The 20,518-nt window shown below is 45.1% G+C and overlaps 2 protein-coding genes across 5 annotated transcripts in view; both read left to right on the plus strand.

Moving 5' to 3' along the window:
* LOC311509351 (nck-associated protein 5-like) overlaps positions 1-11,914 on the plus strand; it is a 107,661-nt gene extending 95,747 nt beyond the window's left edge. For 3 of the 4 annotated variants that reach the window (XM_084574506.1, XM_084574508.1, XM_084574509.1), the window contains 5 exons: positions 1,007-1,324; positions 3,388-3,494; positions 3,653-3,788; positions 3,874-4,043; positions 9,598-11,914. In XM_084574506.1, the coding sequence (XP_084430632.1) occupies positions 1,007-1,324; positions 3,388-3,494; positions 3,653-3,788; positions 3,874-4,043; positions 9,598-9,858 (992 nt within the window). In that variant the 3' untranslated portion in view covers positions 9,859-11,914. The remainder of the gene's footprint in view (positions 1-1,006; positions 1,325-3,387; positions 3,495-3,652; positions 3,789-3,873; positions 4,044-9,597) is intronic. The other variant, XM_084574507.1, reaches the window with a different exon arrangement.
* Positions 11,915-12,838: 924 nt separating this feature from the next.
* On the plus strand, positions 12,839-19,403 carry LOC311509126 (ly6/PLAUR domain-containing protein 1-like). The gene is made up of 3 exons (XM_084574185.1): positions 12,839-12,957; positions 15,045-15,179; positions 17,738-19,403. The coding sequence occupies exons 1-3, from the start codon at positions 12,909-12,911 to the stop codon at positions 17,977-17,979; spliced, it is 426 nt and encodes a 141-aa protein (XP_084430311.1). The 5' UTR covers positions 12,839-12,908; the 3' UTR covers positions 17,980-19,403.
* The last annotated feature ends 1,115 nt before the right edge of the window (positions 19,404-20,518 follow it).

Consider the following 20,518-nt stretch of genomic DNA (forward strand, 5'->3'; position numbering starts at 1 on the left):
GAACTCTTGAACTTCCCCACAAAAAACAAAACAAAACGCGAAATCATAACTTCCTTTAAATCCCCTCATTTGTGCATCCACTGACATTCAGAGGAGGATCTTCAGTTTAGTGGCACGGAGGCGCGCTAGTAAGCCATCCAAGGAGAAAACGGATCAATAAGCCCGTGAGACTGCAAACTCTCTTAAAACAAAAAAAAAAAAAGTTTTATTCATAGACGGGTATGTTGAGTCGTGTACCATTGAGACGCTAGATGCGCAGCTTGTCAATATCGGCCCATTTCTTTTCCAAAACAGAAAACTATGCGCCGGCCTGCCAATATTTTGAGCTAGAACTGATGGCTGCAGAGGATACATCATGTCCAATGCCAACCGTGGAAGACGCTGTAGAAGTAAATAGAATTAAACTCGCCCATAGCTTCTTGTATTTCCCCCTCCACTTACTCAAACTCTAACTCAGCACAAAGTTGCTAAACACAAATAATTAGCCGGCGTAGCTGCTGGCCGTTAGTGCTCGCAGTTACGAGGACCTGGGCCGTGTTGAGCGTCCGTCCATCTGTTCCAGCATGAGTCAAGGCTCTGCAAACTGTGGCTTCTAAACGACGCCCATCTGTTCCTGCTCGCTGTCATTTTTCCTGATTACAGCCCAGCGTGCACTCTGATGAGTCCGAGGAACAAGTCTTTGGGTCGCAGCTCGGTATTTAGTTCAGATCTGTCGGCAGCAGGTGTTTTCTCGCGTATTTTGTCCTAAATTAGAGTTGTGCATCTGTCGCTACTACAAATGTTTCCAACAAGAGTGTCTAATTAGGACTGCTATGTTTCTCTATCCAATAAAAACTTTATTTTTTCTCCTTTCCTATTTGCCACGTGTTACTGAACCTGCTAGATTCCCTGTTTACTCACAACCCCTTCCGTTGCATGTAAATCCAAGCCCTCCTTTCTTTTCCTTTGTTGTCGTCGTCGTCTCCTGCTTTTCCCAGACGTCACACTCCTCTCCGTGTCACTCTAGGCTCCAGCTGTCAGATGCGAACCCTGGACAGTGGCATCGGCACCTTCCCTCTCCCCGACTCGGTCTCCCGGGCCAGCAGCCGGCACCTCCCTAAATCCGAATCCAGCCCCGCTGGGGTGACCGCCGGCTCCTCCGAGCTCGATCAGGAGCCTCCCTCCTCTCACCCCGACCCCTCACAACCCGATGTGAAAGTGCCTTCCCTTCCAAAAACCTGCCTGCATGCCCCTGCCACCATGGGCCACTCCCTGTCCGACCCCACTGTGACTTGCAGCATCGCCCAGGACACCCACAGCCGGCTGCCCAAGTTAGCATCCTCAGGTGAGTCAAGAACATCATGACCTGGTAATGATTATGTTTGGTACAAATAAGAAAAAGCCTAAAAACACACGTGCTAAGCTAAGCTTAATGTCAGAAAAGATGACCTAAAGGGATGATGCAATGGGTATGGAATGTTATTCACTCCCTGTCTTGAGGTTAAAAGTGTTGTGGACATTGTGTGAATGGACGAAACATTTATATTTTGTCTTTTGCTAACATGGTATTTACAGCTGCTGCCTTTAAATGGAATTTGTAGTTATGACATGGGAAGTAACACTGTGACTGTGAGAACGTTGTTGCTAGGCAACTGTTGGCGCCAGAAACCACCTAGGCTAACAGTTTAGCAAGCTAATGAACGGGGTGACATTTTGTAGAGAATGCAAAGGCATAATCCTAAAAATGATCCAAAATGAATAAATTAGTTTGAAAATGTGTGCAAACAACTCGTGAACTTGTGACCTTTCCGGTTACGTGAATACCACAAGAGGGAGCCGTTCACTTGGCAGTAGCATATTTAGCGTTGCAAAAGTTAGTTAGCGAGGGCGTTTGTGAATCTTACTCGACGTTAGCTAACATAGTTTTGCTAATGCTAGACTGGTAATATTCTGAAAATTGGCAGTCTAAAGCTAGCCACTTGCTAACGTCAACTAGCTAACATGCTCCTAGTGGCAATGTGCAAACCAAATCAGGTTTCTATCTCAGTTTAGCATCTTAGCATCTTAGCATGCTAAAACAGTAAGGTACCTATATAGACAGAACCTCACGGTGGCACAAAACAAACCAAAACTGTTGACCTCGTGCTGCTAGCATGGCCGTTTCGGTTCATAAGTGATCACTGGGATGTTCAACGCCATTTTTCTCCGAGCTAACCTGAAGAAAATCTTTGCTAAAACAAGAACGTCTCGTCAATTGAATCCAAAGAGCAAAACAAATTGAAATGCACTTCTGTAAAAGCTGCTATTAACAAAGTCTAAGGCTCTGTGTTTATCTATGAGGAGGCAGATGAAATGTTTTACATTAACTCATTTTCCTCCGGAGTGCTGAAGGCCTCCAGACAAACAGACAAAATGAAGTCGTTTAGTTTATTAAACTCTGATTAAAAGAAGAACCTTGTTTGTTCAGCTAGTTCGGAGTCTAATGCATCAACACTGACATCTGATACGTGGCCGTGATGGCTGTCCCATGCCCCGAGGAAAACTAACAAATGCAATTAGATAAGTATGTCAACACAGCCGTAGATCATAAAGCACCTTCTGCCTCGGCGTTGGGAATGATGCACGACAGAACAGTGGCGGGCAGGCTGCAATCAGATGGCTGATTAAAGCAACAATAACACGCAGGGATGAGTGATCACACCCAGAGATTTATGCTTACAGGACATTAAGCTGCATCTATTTCACCTCTGTGCTGCGGCGGCACTGCAGAGGCAGCAATTTGAGTCTGAACTGTCGGAGCCGGCGGAGAGCGGCTCCTGTTGCCCGCGAAACAAGTTGATTAGGAGAGCCTGCGAGTACGCAGCCGCTCTTTCTATCCTCATTGTGTGGAATCAAAAATCTAAAAGGATGCCTAAAAGGAAGCGGTCGAATTGTTTGCTTCCTAATAGGCGAGGAAGGAGGTGAAAGGACTTTTATGATCTTGATGCTGATTGTTCAGATGGAGACAGAACACGAGCCAAGAGCAGGCCGTTATTGTAATAATGCAGCCGAATCTGCCTCACATGAAAAGAGACCTTTCTGAATGTGGGGCAATTAAACTGACGTCTGTCCGAGACGGCAGTAGGTAGAGTGATAATAAGGCAGTGCGTCGTCATGTGGGGACGACAGCTGAAAGCTGTTGCACAATATGTGGGCTGCCAGGAGTCATGGATAGAACAATACCAGAGTGGACGCCATTAATGTTTCATAGCTCAGATGTTATTGTGCAGCTCCATTCATACGATGGATGCGTAGCCAGTTGGAAGGGTTTTGGGTGAATGGATGCATGAGATGTGCTCATCCTGTGTTTGCCAGAGGAGGAGGGTAGTAGTACTAGATCCTGTTATTTACTCTTTCTCTGATTTCTAGATGCTATCAGGACAAAGAGGTTGAGTCTCTGTGCGCCACGTGGCAACATCTCAGGTTCCACCGAAGACAAGGAAGAGAGGAAAACCAAGGAGCATGATATGCCCTGTGTAAGTCAATGACGTATTAATCGGCGTTAAAATGTCACAAAATTAAGGATTGCCTGTTAAATCAGCTAGATGCCTAAATTCTTCTTCTTAAAAGTCCAATCAAGTCTTGAGACAATGCAATACTTGACTGACTCTTCCTCTCTTCTGCATGCAATTAGGAAAGGGCCCTGCGAGTGTGCACGTACTCGGGCAGCAGCAGCAGCAGCGACACCGAGACCGAACCCGAGGGAACCGGAAGCCCCGTGAGCTCCCCGCAAAGGACGCCGAGAGACAGAACCAAGACCGGCGACTCAGGTCTGGTTGAAAACATTAGCCGCCGAAGCAAAACATCTATTCACTTATTTTTGTTTGCTAAAGCTGTTTTTCTTCACGTCTACAGTAGGTGAGGAGACTCTGAAGAGGACCAGTGTGGAGGAATCCTTGTCAATCATGGACTACTACCAGCACGACATGTTCTCGCACCTGGAGAAGGACAGCAGGAGGATTTCCCAGTACAACCTGCTGCACAAAGAGCAATCACTCGACGGCAAAGCAGGAGACAGGCTCAGCGTGAGTATTACTGTCATTAAAAGGCTGCTTTACAGGCATTTTATTGGTCGTTATACTCTCTTATGAACCAAAGGTGCAGCTAAATGATCATTTCTGGTCTATTAGGGAAATATTATTCAATAAATGAGGATTTTATTGAGTTGTGTGCCTCTATTTACGACATAATACGGCACGCCTTGTGGTGATTGTTCGAGAATAAATCAGCTCATTTAATGCAAACCACTTTAAAGTGATAAAAGACTAGTCAGCTCCCAGGTGGAGATGCATACGCAACTTTAGAGTCCGAAAAATAGCCCTTGCCCTCAATGAAAGTCTTCCCAGGATAGAGGACGCATAATTTCCTCGCAGCGGAGGCGTGAAGGAGAATAAATCGCTGTTAAGTCACCAACGTCGGCGGAAAGGAGACTCTTCCGTTGGTCAGAGCGAGTACTGTCGCGTTGCAATGTCAAATCCACCTTTGAAAATACCTCCACTGAACTTCTTTTCTGCCTCCGGAGGAGCTGTTTACACTCCGAGGCATTCGCCTCCGTCGCCGGGATTGTTTGCAGATTTCCAAAGAAAAAGGCCGTCTAATTGCTTTCGATCGCCTCGCCCTCTCGTGTCAGCGGGTATTTGCCTACGAGTATTTAACGCTGCTGAATGACAAATGAGGAGCACGGACCGTGAAATGGCCTCCAGCCCGTATGGGGGCCAGCTCTACGGGACGGCACAGCTCTCCCTTCTTGCACCGCTCTTGCCCCGACACCAACCCTGACATAAAAATCCATATTCTGGGAAAATAAATAAATAAATAAAAAAAAAAATGTCTGACTCAACGGGACTTTAAAAAAATAATTGTGTTTGGGAGTCGAAGGGGGAATTACTAATACTTGACCTGTGTTGTCACCACATAAAATCAGATCTAAACAATTTGTGATGCATTTACTCCCACGATGCATAATAATTATTCAGAGATCCGAGGTTTAAGGTGGAATGTGCTTCGGCTTTCGATCAATATTCGCATTTTTGTTTTGCAAAAGCTGCCTCCTCCATGCAGGAGTACTACACATTTTATTATGACTAATCCGGCCCGGTGCTCGGCGGTAAGGTGATGTAGGGCGACAGGGCCGGTAAACACCACTGCTCAAGTGTCCTTGAGCAACACTTGAGCCGCGCTGACTCCATCTAAGCTCCGAGGTCAATACCCCGGCTCTATCATCTGAAGCAAATGGAGAATTTCACTCAAGTATGCCATCATTGTACAGGAGCAGAGTCTCCATTTAACAAAGCAAAGTTCAGCGACCGCACTTGAACTGCAAGTGAGACAAGCTCGATAGAGAGAGAGAGAGGGATTTCTGATTCTGATGCGAGTCCCGGCGGAGGGGCGAGGCGAGGCGAGGCGAGGCGGGAAGCTCGATGCGTCGCTGTGCAGCCAAGCTGCAAGCACAACTCCATTAGCCGACTTGCAGGAGAATCAACCCCGTGTTTGTCTCGTACCTTTGTCCTCTAATTGGATGCGCTAGGCTACGTTTCTGAGTGGAGGGGTTAGCCCGCGGTGTTTACGGGGACTGCGCCAAAAATGCAAGGTCAAGATGTCGGCGCTAGACGAAAACAAAAGAGTAGCGCAGGCAAACTTTAAGATGCTGATGGGTTGAACTACCCAACAGTATGTGAAGAGGTTGGAAAGAACTTAGATGTCCTTGTTGGAGCTTTTTGCAAAACAGTGCATTGTCACTTCAATTTAAGCGTTCTCTTCACTTTTTGACTTTAAATCTAAAGAATGTAATGCAACAAAGTAATTAAAGTTTCTGTATTGAAGCTGGAGTGTTGGACTTTAACATATAAATGAACATTTTATATGTTAAAGTCCATATTTTGCAGCATATGAGAGTAGCCTAACACAGTGGAGTGGAGAAACGATAGTTACTAATGTAACCCCTGTTCTATGACTCTATCAATGTTTTCAGAGGTTGGAATAAAATCCAGGAAACTGAATTTAGAGAAAGTATTACAGTCTCGACGGCGAGGACAAACATCCATCACTATTACAGTAGTTTGTTTGTGTAATTACTTCCACTACCGGGAGTGGGTGACTGCAGCTCTGCGAAGCCCAAAGTTAATGCTAATTTTTACAGTAACCTTATTCTGAAGCTGGGAACCAACCATAATGATGGATGACTTCTTCTGAACCCATTTACCCCGCATTATTCTCCCCGAAAAAGACAATCTATCCGAGCGTCGTCACCTCCTCACCCCTCGCCGTCCGCAACCTGCGCGCGCCGCCTTCGACTCGAGCAGGCGCCGCCGCCGCCGCCGCCGCCGCCGTGAGTTTTTGGGGAAGTTTCGGCGGCGGCTAGCGGTCCGGTGTCAGAGCCCCGTGATTTAAGCGCCTTTAATAACCTTTCACAAACACTCAGGAGAGTGATGTAAAGCTCAGCGGCTCCCATCAGAGCCCTCACAGCCCGCGCTGGCCTCCCATTCATCATCCTGACAGCACCTGACAACCCTGCTAACGGCCGCCCCCCCCCCGCCCCCCGTCTCCTTCTATCCTCTCCTTCCTCAGAGTCTCTCTTTCTCCCCCGTGTCTTACCTTGTCTTCCTTTCAGTTTTGCCCCTCTCTATTTCCGTCTCTCCCTTACAACTCTCTTTGTCCTCCTGCGCTACAATAAGTTTCCTCTGTTCTTCTGTTATGTCTTTTATCCCCGTGAATTGTCTTCCCAAACCAACTTTTCTCATTCTTTCCTGCTCACTCTGTACTTTCTTTCCCCCATTTCCATCCTTTGTCTAGATACGGCTGCAGGATTGTGAAGTTAGGGAGATTCCTAGGGCACATCAGCATGCGCCGCATCACTTCCAGTGAGGAACAGCTTGTTACCTTGAGCAATGATTACATGGCGAGGGAAAGGGAAGATTTCGGTTGACATGCAATTTGAAACGGGGCCACTGGATAAGCAAAACTATATCTGTGTACAAATAAATATCAGCAGCAGGATTGCGGGCTCCCCTCCCGCGCTGCTGTCAGGCTGATGGCATTGCTAACCGGCACGGCGCAGCAGTCAGACGGAACAGACCCCCGAAATAAAAAGCGGGAAGCTGCCATTACACCTCCACACGCTGGCCTGCCGTCAAATTATCCTCAACGGCGATGACAGCGGAGAGGACGCAGAGCCTGAGACAATCTCGCTTTTTTGCACGTTTTGTCCTCATTGTAAAGTCAGTCCGCACAAAACCCACGGACATGATCTGAATGTCTCAGTGTCTCAACAATAACACAAAGCGAGCTTTCCCTCCAAAACTTTATGGTAATTGACTGCCGAGCGTATATATATATATATCTTCCGGAGTTTGATGGAGTTATAACTTTATATTAACGTGCACGTCTGGACAAGTCAAAAACATCAAGGGATTAAAATGAGAAAATGTGTCACAACAAAAGAGGTTTTTTCCGCCGAGCTTTTGTAGCGAGCAGCTCCACCGAATTCGGGTTTAGACATCCCATTACTGACATGCGATGCAGAACCAATTGACGATTTGGCCTCTGGTGTTTTCAAGCGGGAAGCGTTTTTTGGGCTTCACCCCGCAGGTGGCGCGGCGGCCTGCGGCCGGGACGATTTCGATCCGCTGGTAATTGTGTTCCCCCTAAAATCAAATCCAATCAGCGAGAGCATCTCTTTGGTTTTGTTTCTAAACCAGACCGGAGAGAGAAAGAGAGAGAGAGTTGGGACTTGAAATCCGCCTCACTCATCCCTATCACATCACGTTGTTTCCCCCCAGGGCCGTATAACGACTTTTTTTTTTTTTTACGGCTGACAATAATCTGACACAAAAATGGTGACAGGGTTAAGGTTAGGGTTAGGGTTAGCATTAGGGTTGTGTGTGGGCGCTGAATTAAAATTCAACAAGTCTAATCTGCATTCAACACCTGCGCCGGATTCAGGCTCGTCACATGAAATTCCTTCCGATTCCGCCGCCTTGACGGGCGCTAACAAAGGTCACCGGCGCGCGTTAACGCCCCGAGCGGAGTTATTTTTCTTCTTCTTCTTCTCACATCATCTCTAGACCAGAATCCAATGCACTTATGAGGCATTTCTAAAGCAGGCAGCACAATATCCTCCACTAGAAGAGCTGTCTCGCTCTTGACCCTCTGGGCTCAGAGTCCCGCTGGTTTCATTGCACAACCCCTCCCCTACCACTCCAATCACGGAATAGTTTACACCTGGGTTGGCAGGGGAATGCAATTAACTGGCCTCTGGGAGAGGAATCCAACATCCAGCGAGACGAGAGGCCGGTGGGAACTCCCGTTTGTTTCTGCTCGCTCCTAGCCAAGACATTGACGCTTCTTGTGCAGGACTACTGACAAGAATTGTGTTTGCGAGTTGGCTGCAAATCCCCCCGAAGATGAACATTGCACGCATGCATGTCCATGTCCATTTAAAGGTTATTATTTTTGTGCAGACACGGCATGCATTGCTCTAAGGAACCCGCCTCTTAGGGCTTGCAGGCAGAACCGTCATCGAGCACGTTTGCATCGTGAGTTCGGGAAAGATTAAAGATCACCTAAAAGGCTCCGTTATCAGCTGTTTTTCATCCCTGAACCGTTTCACTGATGTTTGTGAGCTTGAGAGCAGACACGCCTCGCAGCGAAATGCTAAACGGCCCGAGTTTGGAGCGTCCCGAGAGGTTACCCCCATGACCCCCCGAAGCTATTCCTGTGTGTACTTACCCTGCAGAAATAGCCGCTGCTGCTGCTGCCGCTGCCGCCTGGCTCGAAGTGTTTACAGCCGCTGAGGAGGGATTTTGATGCTGAGTGCTACAGTTAGTAGCTTGTTAAAGCGCCTTTAGAGACCTGCGTTAAAAGAAGACGGATAGCTGGGCACATCATAAACAGCGTTTTTTTAGGTTTATGTGTTTTGTTTCCCTCTGTGGACCGTATCTGGAGCCGGTGCCGGTGCCGGCGGGTCACGTGGCGGTGGATGTTTGTCGCCTGATTGCTGCCGTGTTGCCCAAAGGGAGGAACCAAAGGGCTCGGGTTGCGAGGACGCGATCCGGCCGCTTTTTAATTCTTCGAGCGCATAAAGATAAAATCACTCCTGCTAGCTGGAGCTACGTTTTTTTATTCATTCAGACGTAGCATTTCCTCAGAGGGACATGTTCCTGCGCTAATCTATAAAGCACGCCGCGCAAGGCTGAATAAAAGAAATAATACTTCACACAACACGGTTAATATAACAGGGAGAGTGGAGGAGCCCGGGAGCTCGGAGACGCACGCCTGCCAGCCAGCACCCGAGACGTACATTTGGTCCTGGGGTGTGATAAAAACCTCAGCGTGGATGTCTGTCGTGCTCTCCAGCGGCGTCAGTCTTATTGCTCTGCAGGACGACGCTGCAGATGAGATGAGCTACATATTGCAAAGTGAGATTTACCTCTGCGCCCGCTGTTGGTACGCAACAAAGAGAGAGTGAGGCTGCAGAGGTAACAGAGGGCAGGACATGTATAGGATGCAGAAAATGAGACTTTGTTTGCCATAAATTAACATATTTTCTGTGCTGATTGAAGTTTCATTCTTTCTCTGCAGAAGGAGATTAGCATGGAGAAGGTGCCCGGCAGCGGGAGCCAGCCGGCCTCCCTCGACTTCTCCCTGGAGTCCCTGAACGAGCTGAACCACAGCGGCGGCTCGGTCGTCCTCAGGGGCCACGCCGGCGCTGGGCAGAGCGCGGACGAGCCGCCCTCCTCCAGTTTCGCCAGCAGGCCCGGGGCCGACCCCGTGGGCTCCCTGAGCGACTCGCTCTATGACAGTTTCTCTTCCTGCACCAGTCAGGGCTCCAACGGCGTTTGAGAAGGCGGGACTCCTCTCGCTCTCTACATTTTGGCCGCTTAATTTGGCCTTAAACGCGACTTCGGATCAGAGCCCTGCCCTCTCTGCTTGCAACATGAAGCACTTACAGAGCTGGAGGACGCGAGGACGAAACCTCAACCCCCGACCCCAACCCCAACCCCAAACCAGGACTGTTGATAGCTTGACTCTGGGTGTGGTGGTGGTGGTGGTGGTGGTGGACTGGACAGCAATACCGCAATTGTTTTTTATTTTTAGTTTCCCTCTTCTCATTGCACTGTAACGGATACTGTACAAAGTCTTTAAGGAGCGTAAAGTGAACGACAGTGGTGAACAGGTTCAAGCATTCGGATGCGGCCGACGTCTGGCTCCGAAACTCAATGTGTCATTTATTGCTGCTAAAAAACAAAAAACGATGCCCATGGAGGATGACCTGAAAGTGCCCATGTGGAATCACGACCCATAATAATAATAATAAAAATAATAATCTTTAGCTACTTCTTTTTTTTTTCTTTTTTTTTTTTTTGAAGCAATAAAAAAATCCAGAACAGGAATAAAATTCTTGAAATTCCAGTTGATTTTAAATAATTATTAATTAATTAAAAAAAATAAAAATAAAAAATTAGTAAATGTTCTGCAAAGAATACATATATATTTTTTTATTATTATTTTAATTTTATTTTATTTTTTTTCCCACGTGGTACATTGACTTTCTCGGTACAGGTAAACCCACCAACTGTTTGGCTTGAACGCTCCCCGGTGTCACTGTTGGTAGCTCAGGGAAGATGCTGTAGATTGTATAAAGATAAAAAAAAAAAATTAAAACGCAGCCATCAGGAAAGCGTCGACAAATACAGATGCCACTCAGTAGTCCTTTCTGCCTTTTCTTTCTTTCTTCTTCCTTTTTTTTTTGACTTCCTGCTGCAGAACCCAAACCGTGTAGCCCTCAGTGTCATGTAGCGTTGTATGGAAGCCCATTCACGCCAGTTTACACGTAATTTTGAGAAAAAGTCTCCTTATTTCGAGACTACTTTGAGAAAATGTCACATTTTCGGGACAAAATTTTGCATTATTTTGACATATTTACACATTACGGTGAAATAATGACACATTTTGTCGGCGTAATGACAAAATGATGCTAAAATATTGCAAAAATAGTGCTGCATTTCCTCCGGTAATGGCTTAGTAGTGACAATTTCTCTTTAAATAGCAGAACTTCTTGAAAATTTTGCCAAAAGAACGACTTAGGAAGCCGTCATTTTCATTTTTGTTCCATTATTTTGCATATTTTTCACATTTTTAAGTCATTTCAATTACTTTTTATTCATTAATTCATTGACTGAAATGAGCTTCCGTGCACCACAGCACACCTGCACCCCGGTTTCCCTCTCCTCCTAGCTGCCGTGTTATATATTGTACATAAAATTTTAATATCTGAATGGGCATTGCTGACTCGTATATGCAAATAAGAATAAAAAAGAGAAACGACAGATGTAAATTGTTCGCCAATCATTCGAGGTTCTAGGTCTGAGAGTGTTTTCTTATGGAATTCTTGTTTTATTTTGATTGCTAAAAAAAAAAAAAAAAAGAAAGAATATTTTATCACTTTATTTTAACATATTTGAACCTTTAGGTGGAGTTCTGCCAAAATCCTTTCTGGAATCTGACCAGCTGGTGCTAAAATCAACGGAGCCGACTGTCTGTCTGTGTGTGTGTGTGTGTGTGTGTGTGTTTCAGTGTTTTTCTATGAGACCCTGTTAATATTGTATGAAGAGAGTCTGAAGAGGACTTGTGTATTTTTCTAGATGTCCAGTATTTATACCCACATTTTGTACTGTCTGACTGTAGAGTGACTGTCATGCTTCACCTCTCTCCTTAAATGTTCCTTTTGTAAAGAGAAAGGGTTACCAGCAGTGTTACTTTGGTAATTAATATTATTGTTATTATTATTATTATTATTGCTGTGTGCAATTCTGTCTGTTACACTAGACTTTAATTCTATATTTTATGTAACTATTTCCTAAATAAATATGAGAAACTATTTCCTATTTCAAACTGAGCTGAGCGGTGTGGTGTTTTTGTGAGTCTTTGTGGATAAAGCGCATGCGTGCGTCTTTTTCCTTTTTGAGCGTGGCTATTCGGGATTTTTTGGAGAAAACCCGCCGCGTCCCGCTCCCAGTCTGCAGCCAGGAGCTGGAGCTGGGTTGACTCCGTGGATTGCGCCGCGGAGGGATTTATAACCGCCAGTCCCTTGATGGGTAATTATGCGCACATAAATAAACGCAATTAGTTTTACGCACGCTTGCCTGGATGACTGCTCTCTCTCTCTCTCTCTGTCTCTGCGCAATAGTCTTGTTGAATTGACCACAAAGAAGCACTTGATTGTGTAAAACCCGAGGTTGTTTCTTGTGGTTTTATGATTTAGTTTGATCCAAAAGGGAAAAAATAGAATAAAGGAAGTCAGATTTGCGCAGTTTCGATCTACTCCTTAATGGAAACTCGTAAAAAGGTCACTAAAGTCATTACAGCTGCAAGGAAAATGTGACTTAAATAGAGAGTGCCAATTAGCTGAAGCATTATAGTGAGTCATAGGAAGAAGAAAACACAGTGAAGTCAATTTCTTTGCAGAATCATTTGGACATTTGGATGGAAACTGAAGTTCGCTCTAAATGTCTTAAAACAGACGCGCTCAAATCCTAAAAATACTCACAGGCTATGATTTAAAGGGTGAAATATGTATAATGCAGTGATAAGGAAATACCACAGCCCTGAGTTACTATCGCAACTTGCCCCGACGAGATACGAAAATGCCAACTGTGAGCCCCCGTCACGTGGTGCGACTTTATGATTTCTGCGCTCGGGATTCGTCTCCAGTCTCCAGAATCTCTCTCTCTCTCACACACACACACACACACACACGCCTCTCGGAGCGTCCACCAGCCAGCCGAGAGGAGGAACGATGACTTGCTCCGGGCTCCCTCCGCGCCTCCGCCTCCGCGACATCTTCACATTTTCGGTCTGATGCTGCCGCTCCGAGCCTCATTCGGGAGAGGATGCGTCTGCTCGTCTTTGCGACTTTATTCGGAGTCCTTCTCGAAGCAGGTAGGCGCAACTTGAGAGGGGCGAGGGGGGAGACTGCAGCCCCGATTCTGTTTGTCTTTGCAGTTACAAGATCGTTTTTTGCGCGCAACAGAGGAGAGTGCAAATATTTCGTTTACGCGCGTTCCATCCATGGCACAGATGCTCCAAAACTTTTTATTCTTAATAAAATGAAATAAAATTTAATATTTTTTGGGGTTTTTTTGGACTTCCAGACCTTTTTGTATATTTCATCACATATGGAACAATAGCAAGCAGTGCAGGGCAATCGTGTTGCGTATTTGGCTCTGGTTTTGCGCACAGAGGGAGTAGCACTGCGCCGGACTCCTCCGTGGTGCTTTAGGAGCAGAGGCAGAAAAAAATCCAACAGTTTCATCCAGAAATACCATTCAACCCATAGCATACAGGTTCAGCAGCTGATTGGAATTTATTGTCCTCTTGCCACTAGAGATGTTGCCTTCTTTTGCCAAAAAAAAAAAAAGATTTTACTGATGCTGTTTTGTAATTCTGCCCTATGATTTCTGATTTAAAGATATTCCAGTTGTTCTCTGGGGCTACCTGGACGCTGAAGGTGTGAAGGATTTTCCTTATCAGCCTCTGTTTCCCATCGTGGAACTAAGAAAAGGATTCAATTTTAGAAAACTGATAAGCTGAGCTCAGGAGCTGGATTTTGCCCTCAAGTATGATGGATATTCCACGTCCCAAAAAAAAATCTGTTTTTTTTTTTTTTCCTTGAGCCTCCTTCCAGATGATGGATGGAGGCTTCAGGCGTTTGTTTGCTTTAAATTAATGAAGGTGGTGGTGTGTTGTTGTGTGTGGACCATTATCGGACGCGTCAGACGGAGCCGTTTCAGTTGAGATTGTTTTAAATAATCACACCGGTAATTTGTGCTGGAGGGAGTGAGACGTCAATGAGGGAAAAGGATAGGCTTTGAGGGTTTTGATGGAGCGCTTCTGTGTGGTGCTGCTTTCATGAAGACGTCTAATATATAGGAATCCTCAGTGGATCCTGCGGTGAACTTTCATTCTGAGCAAAGTAAGTGTCGAGATTTACATTTTCCTGCAACTTCCTGCAAGAAAAAATGGTTTGACTCAACCTTTACGTGTGATGCGATTAAGTGTCAGTGGAAATATGCCATTAATGTTGCAAAATGTGATCCTAAGTGCATCCATGATTTAAATTCCAACTCCCGTATTAAGACTACAGCGTCACTTTCAGTGTGAAGTCTAACGCTGACTGTAAGCCGTCGCACCTTCTCCATTTTAGATCTGTTCATCGGATGAAATCTGCAAAAAGCAACACAACACGGCATGCTTTATCTTTACGAGGGGTTGAGAATCCTTGTGTGGTGGAGTACGTTGAGTCCAGTGCCTGTTTGTGTCGTAAATGGGTTTTTATCACCTATAGAATCCATGGTTTTAAAAAGGGGCATATAAAAGGAACCGTTTCACGGCTAGCTGATGTGTTTCTTTACGGCTTGTTCTCACCTCGGCGTGTGAATCTATAACCTCGCCGTGGGCACTTGCCAGCAAAAACAGATCAAAAAAGACCTCGGCACGGTGCAGATGACCTCCCGTGGAGTTCATGTTTGAACCTCGTGCACCGTCGGAGGTGCTCGGCCAAAACCTGAAAGCAAGACGTCATACGCTCCTGTCAAGGGCAGGAAAGAGAAAACGGTCCTAACCTCGGAGTCCAACAACCCAGATTCAATTTCACGTTTTCATCAATATTGTAGGAAGCTAGCCTCTACTGTAAGCAGCACGTTAGCTTAGCTTTAAACCCCTGTTGTGGAGTATTTCAATTTTAGTCTAGCTAGTTTTGTTTCTGCACAATTGTGTTAGTTGGCAAACGTTAGAGGCGCTAGTCGGTAGACTTCGTTGTTGTTTTGGGGCTAAGCTAACACATGCAGGCCTAGCGTCATGTTTATTCAGAGATATAAGAGAGTTCTTCAAATCTAACCCTTAATATGTCAAACATTAGTCGAACTTTATGAACGCTCTGCAAAACCAGAGTCTTCCTATAGAGAGGAAAACATTCGTATGAAAGTACTGACTGCATGTGTCCCTCCCGATTCCCCTCGGGCTGCCAGGAGATGCCCTTCAGATCCAGTGTTACCAGTGCGAGGAGATGAAGCACAATGACTGCTCGACGCCAGAGTTCATCGTCAACTGCACCGTCAACGTACAGGACATGTGCCAGAAGGAGGTGCTGGTCAAACCTGATGGTAAGCTCCAGAGTCTCCCTGCCGGTGTGCTGACGTTTTGATCTTGGTTTTCTTATTCCTTGACGGAACCGGCGTCAGTGAAGGTTTAGAAGATTTATGGTTAAGGACACGAATGCCAAAAAAAGTTCCCCAAGCTCAAAGCTAGGGTTCCTATTTTATCTGAAAGAGGAAGGTGACCGTCTGGAAACCGGAGACGGAGTCGAGCACGGCGCTCAGAAGGGTACGCGACCTCTACGTTTTTATGTCTTTGCCTTTGAGATGTGGCGAGGCAACGTTATGAAGGCTTGACAATTTTCAAAAATTTGGCGTGAGCGCAGTTACAGAATAAAGATGATGTAAGCCTCTTAAACCAGCTGTGACGTTTGTACCTGTTGATATTTTTCTGTCTTTACACCATAATAAGAAAGAAAATGCTCATCACCAAGGAAACCTATTACTTCTTCCTCCCCTCATACCGTATAATCCTCAAGCGTCTGCCTTAGTGACCCAGCAGAACAGGTCAGAACATCTCATGTGATTTTCAGACATTGTTATCTGCTATTTTGTTCCTTTGCTCAGCCACAAAGCAGGAGAGAGGAGTATTGATTGATGTGTAGACTTGCGAGAGCCTAACACGTTCTTGTGTGTAGTCTGCATTGCCTTTCTTTTATTTTCCTCGTCACATCAGGCTTCTCGGATTCTCCAAAACCAACGTCGAACGGCGTCCCACTAAATCACTTCCTTCAGCTCATTCGTCAAAAAGAGAGACTTTCGTTCAGCTGCCATCGACACAAGATTAGATTAGTTTTTGTGCTGCCTTACAGAAAATAAGAAGGTTGAGACATTTTGTTAAAGAGTCTGGAGGATAGAGGTGTTTTTGTTTTTTCTGGCTGAAATCCCAACTCAATCCTTAGCGGTCATGCGGAAGGAAAAACATACTTGAATTTAACGACTCCGCAAGGTGTAAATCTGTTTTAGTCATTAGCATTTTTGGCTAACTAGCTTTCTGTCTAAAGTAGAGTTACATGACTTCCAAGACCAAGGCACCTCATTATCTAACCCAGCAAAATAAGTTTGTTGAGCTCTCCCTTATGCTAATCAAAAAAGGTTATGTGCACTATGCAGCATGTCGCACATGCTATCAGAATTCAAGCTAACGTTTGCATCTCAAACTTGCATTTTACCGGATTTGTGGTAGTTTACATTTCAATAGCCCTAGCTAGCATTACCCCAAATGCAAAACATGTCCCAAAAAGGCACTTTGTTACCTTTAAAAGCACACATTTTAGCTTGTTAATTAGTAAGCAGAAGTTCCCGCCTAAATACCCAAACATGGAACAAGTTAGCATGTTTATCTGCTTAAATCATTAGTGTATTTGGCTAACTAGCTTACTATCTGAAGTAGGAACGCATGTATAGCATGACCCCAAAGGTCAAGACACATCATCCAGCTGTGTTACATCTGTTTATTGCCTTCTAGGTGATGTTAAACAAAAAATGTAATCAGAATTCAAGCTCAAGCTAAAGCTAGCTTAAAGCTTTGTTTATGTTAGCAACCGTAGCTAACCTTACCCAAGATGTCGATTTATTTTTTATATTATTATTTCCCCATACACATTGACTAGTTCTTATTGAAATGAATTACTGGCAAAACTAAAGACAACTTCTTAAACCAACAAGCTAGCTTAATTAGCTTGCTGACAAATCTTTCTACAGAAGTCAGATCGCAGCGGTTTCCAGCTTGAAAGGAGAAACCGGCCTTTGTAACTGCGTATGTTCTGAGGTGTTTTAAAGGAAAGGAGACTTCCATCAAGGACGGAGTACATTTACATCAAACTGCAGAAAAACAGTAGCTTGAGTCGTGCTTTCTGTTCGGCAAGGTGACCTTGTTTGTTGCAGGTATCGGCGTATCCAACCATCTAGACACCTTCTGTCTGTCTTTGTAAGTGTTCACAGGTTCAGTGCCTGCAACTATAGCTTTGCACGGTGTCCTTGACTAAGACATTGAGCCGGCGCAGCCACGCTACAGATGTTAATTTTATGCTTTGACAGTCAGAAGCAGAGCGCCGCATAGCACATAGCGCCCGAAGAAGAAAAACACTCACTTGCACATAGTTCTCTGCCTCTACAAAACAAAAAAAGTTTGAATTCATCTGAGTTTGATTTAATCGAACCCTTCTCTTGTCCAGTAAGGGGGAAATTTCATTTGCAGGCAAAGAAAACAAAAACATAAATAACATATAAGAATGCCATGTACGTGATGAAATGCCAGAAAACACACAGCAAATAAGACTACATGGAGAAACATCACCTAATAAAAGAGCGAGCGGCTCACGAGTGCAATAAAAGGTTTTTCATACAGATGCTCGTAGCCATAGCTAGCACGTTGACAAACATCAGTTAAGAAGAGCAGACGAGAACACAATAACTCCCATAAAATGCTTTGAAAAACAAGTTCCACCTACAATCTGAGACATCTTACAAGCTCTTTGAGATTGATGCTAAACTTAACAACATCTCAAAGCCGTATAACTGTGCAAATAATACCTCTCTTTCTCTATCTGGACACACTCTCGTAGGGATTCATTATCGGAAATCCTGTGCGTCCTCCGGCGCCTGCCTCATCGCCTCCTCGGGCTACCAGCAGTTCTGCACCGGCAGGCTGAACTCAGTCTGCATCTCGTGCTGCAACACCCCGCTGTGCAACGGCCCCAAGAGGAAGCGGCCCGTCCCCTCGGCGGCGGCGGCCCTGCAGACGATGAACGGGCCTCTTCTTCTCTTCTTCTTCCTGCCGCCGCTGATGCTCCTCCGGTTGACGTAGATGCCACATCTTCACTGTACAGTCTGTTTTCCGTAATCCAAACCATGGTTCATTTAGGTTTTCCGGTAACTTAGGGATTGTCAGGAAACAAGGGTTTGACGGGAACTTTCTTGAGATTTGTGAGATCTTAAATTTGTCTACCACGTGCTTGTAGCTGATCCACAGAGGTGTTGCGCAATCATCTTTGGAACTACTGGCAGTTCTGGATGTGTTGCATATCAAATAAGTGTGTCCACATACTTTTGGCTGTGTAGTGTTGCATAAATGAGGAAGAGAACCTGCATTTCTAGACAAACAAACTCAGATCTGTCTTGTCGTTTTCTTGCCGTAGGTTCCTCCAGAGGCTCGTACTCCGCGATCAGATTCGGACACCAACGCTGGCTTCGCATCTTCTCAGCGTCACCAAATAAAAATAAATAAGTAAATAAACTGTAAATCCGATGAAGACGTCCGAGAATGACGCCCCCTGCAAAGAACCTGGGGAACTGGAAGCGGACACAGCTTTCCCAAACCATTCATTGTTCACGTCGTTGGCTGGTGTCGGACCGTCCGGTTTGCAGCCGAGGCGTCTCTCGGTTTCTTAGCTTTTTTGTAAAGTGGAGCTTTTTTTGTGGAGAATCTGCTCTGGTGTTATTTCATGGTCATCCTACGCCGCAAAAGGCGCAGGGAGACGCTTTTATTTCAAAGCAGCGCTGTAGGTTTTGTTTCTTGTTAACGCTGTAACTGTTGTTGCTCTCGTTTAATTACGCTACTAACCTTCTACTCTGCTCATACTCTTCATGCGTTGTGATAAAGACTGCACTTTAATTCAGGCGAGGGAAGGAATCTGAAGGTTTTTTGAGATCTCCTGCTGCACATTTTATGCCTTTCTTTCCACTGCCATACAGCACTGACGGACATTTAACTACCGGGAATGTGAAAGAGGCTGAACAGCCGGATTTTGGAAAACCTAATACGAGTTGATTATTTATCTTAGGTAGCTGGTTGTGTAACCTTTAGCGCAGTAACAGAACAAGCGACAAGCACAAATACATCCTCAGTCAAGACCTGCTTGAATCCGAATCATCTCTAGAAATGCATGAGGCCTCTGCTGTACGACCAGATGCTGTATTTTATAACTGATTTTAAATTTACTTGTATTTCCCTCGAAAGGATTCATTTCTCCCCCGGCGTCTTCTTTTACTGCTTGGCTTGGATCTGTTTCTCGGTCTGTGTTGTATTTAACGTGTCGTGGACTGCAACGGCGCGCTGTACGAAGGCGTCAACGGTTTGTTTCGTATAATTTTATCCGAGAGGAGCGGTGTATATATTGGTTAAGTCGGTGACGCCTCCGGACGGAGAAAACTGAACCTCAGAGGAGAGGAACGCTGTATTCTGCTGATGTGTGATGTAAATAAATGTTGCAGAAAACTGGAAATGTGTTCAGGCTTCTAGTGCTAATGTTAGCTAAAGATAAAACTGTGCATTTGTTCTTCTGTTCTGTTCATTGGATGTATGACCACCGAAATGCAAACCCTTCCCCAAGCCTCTCAGCTCCAGTCGCCATTGTTTGAAGCAGAGAACCTCCACATAGCTGACTAGCCATGACTAGCACTTTAGCACTTTAGCACACGATAGCGTAGGCTATACGTCACCCAGGTAGGCTACAACCAAGGCTCCGCACGGATCAAGCTTCATTCTGGGTAATAGTCAAGCTGATTGTCCGACAGATTTGCGACCATTGAACAAGCTAATCAAACTCCAACATGAGCAGCCTGTCAAACATGGCCGCGGTTAGCTCGGTTAGCATGTTTTTGTTAAAGGTGCAGCCATGTGGTCTTCACCTGATGGTGTCCAGAAGAAGCACTTTCTAGAAAGGCCAAATTTCTATCTGGATTTCAGCCTATTTTCTTGCAAAGCATATACAATTGCTTACTTTTTACACTTTAAATAAATGTTAAGTGTAATTTCACGGTAAAAAAAAAACACAAGATATGCTCTTTATGCATGATTTCCCTCAGTTATAAAAGCTATTACCGTCAACTTTAGCTCAGAGTTACCACTTCAAAATGAGAAACTTCATTAATAAGATTTAGTGTTTATTATAGGGAACTAGAAGCAGCTATATTCACACTATTAGAAAGTTTATTTCAAATATATCTGCACGCTTCATCGTAGACAAATACCAGATTATTGCTGCAATGTTCTGCTGAGCACTTAAAGTCTCTCTGCTTTAGCGGTTAATTAGAGACGATTAGTTTTCCCTATACACTAATTAGCAGCAAATTAGGTCCTTTAAACATTCACAACTAGTTCATAGAGACTGATTAGCATCATTTTCATCCACGATCCTGCGGCTTTTTTTTATCTTTTAGAGGCGTGCCTTTGCTCGACTCTCAGAGAAATGAGAGCCGGTCCGTGCGAGGTTATTTACGACTAAACTCCCTCTTAACCTTCACACAGCCGGGCTAAGGACGCCGTGCATGTGGTGTTTTATCAAATTAGCCACGCTTCACTTTGCTGCCGTCACTCAGTCCTAGTTTATGCCTCCTCTGTTGAT

Source organism: Chelon labrosus (assembly GCF_963514085.1).
Source record: "Chelon labrosus genome assembly, chromosome: 24".
In the NCBI taxonomy this organism is placed as follows: Eukaryota; Metazoa; Chordata; class Actinopteri; order Mugiliformes; family Mugilidae; genus Chelon; species Chelon labrosus.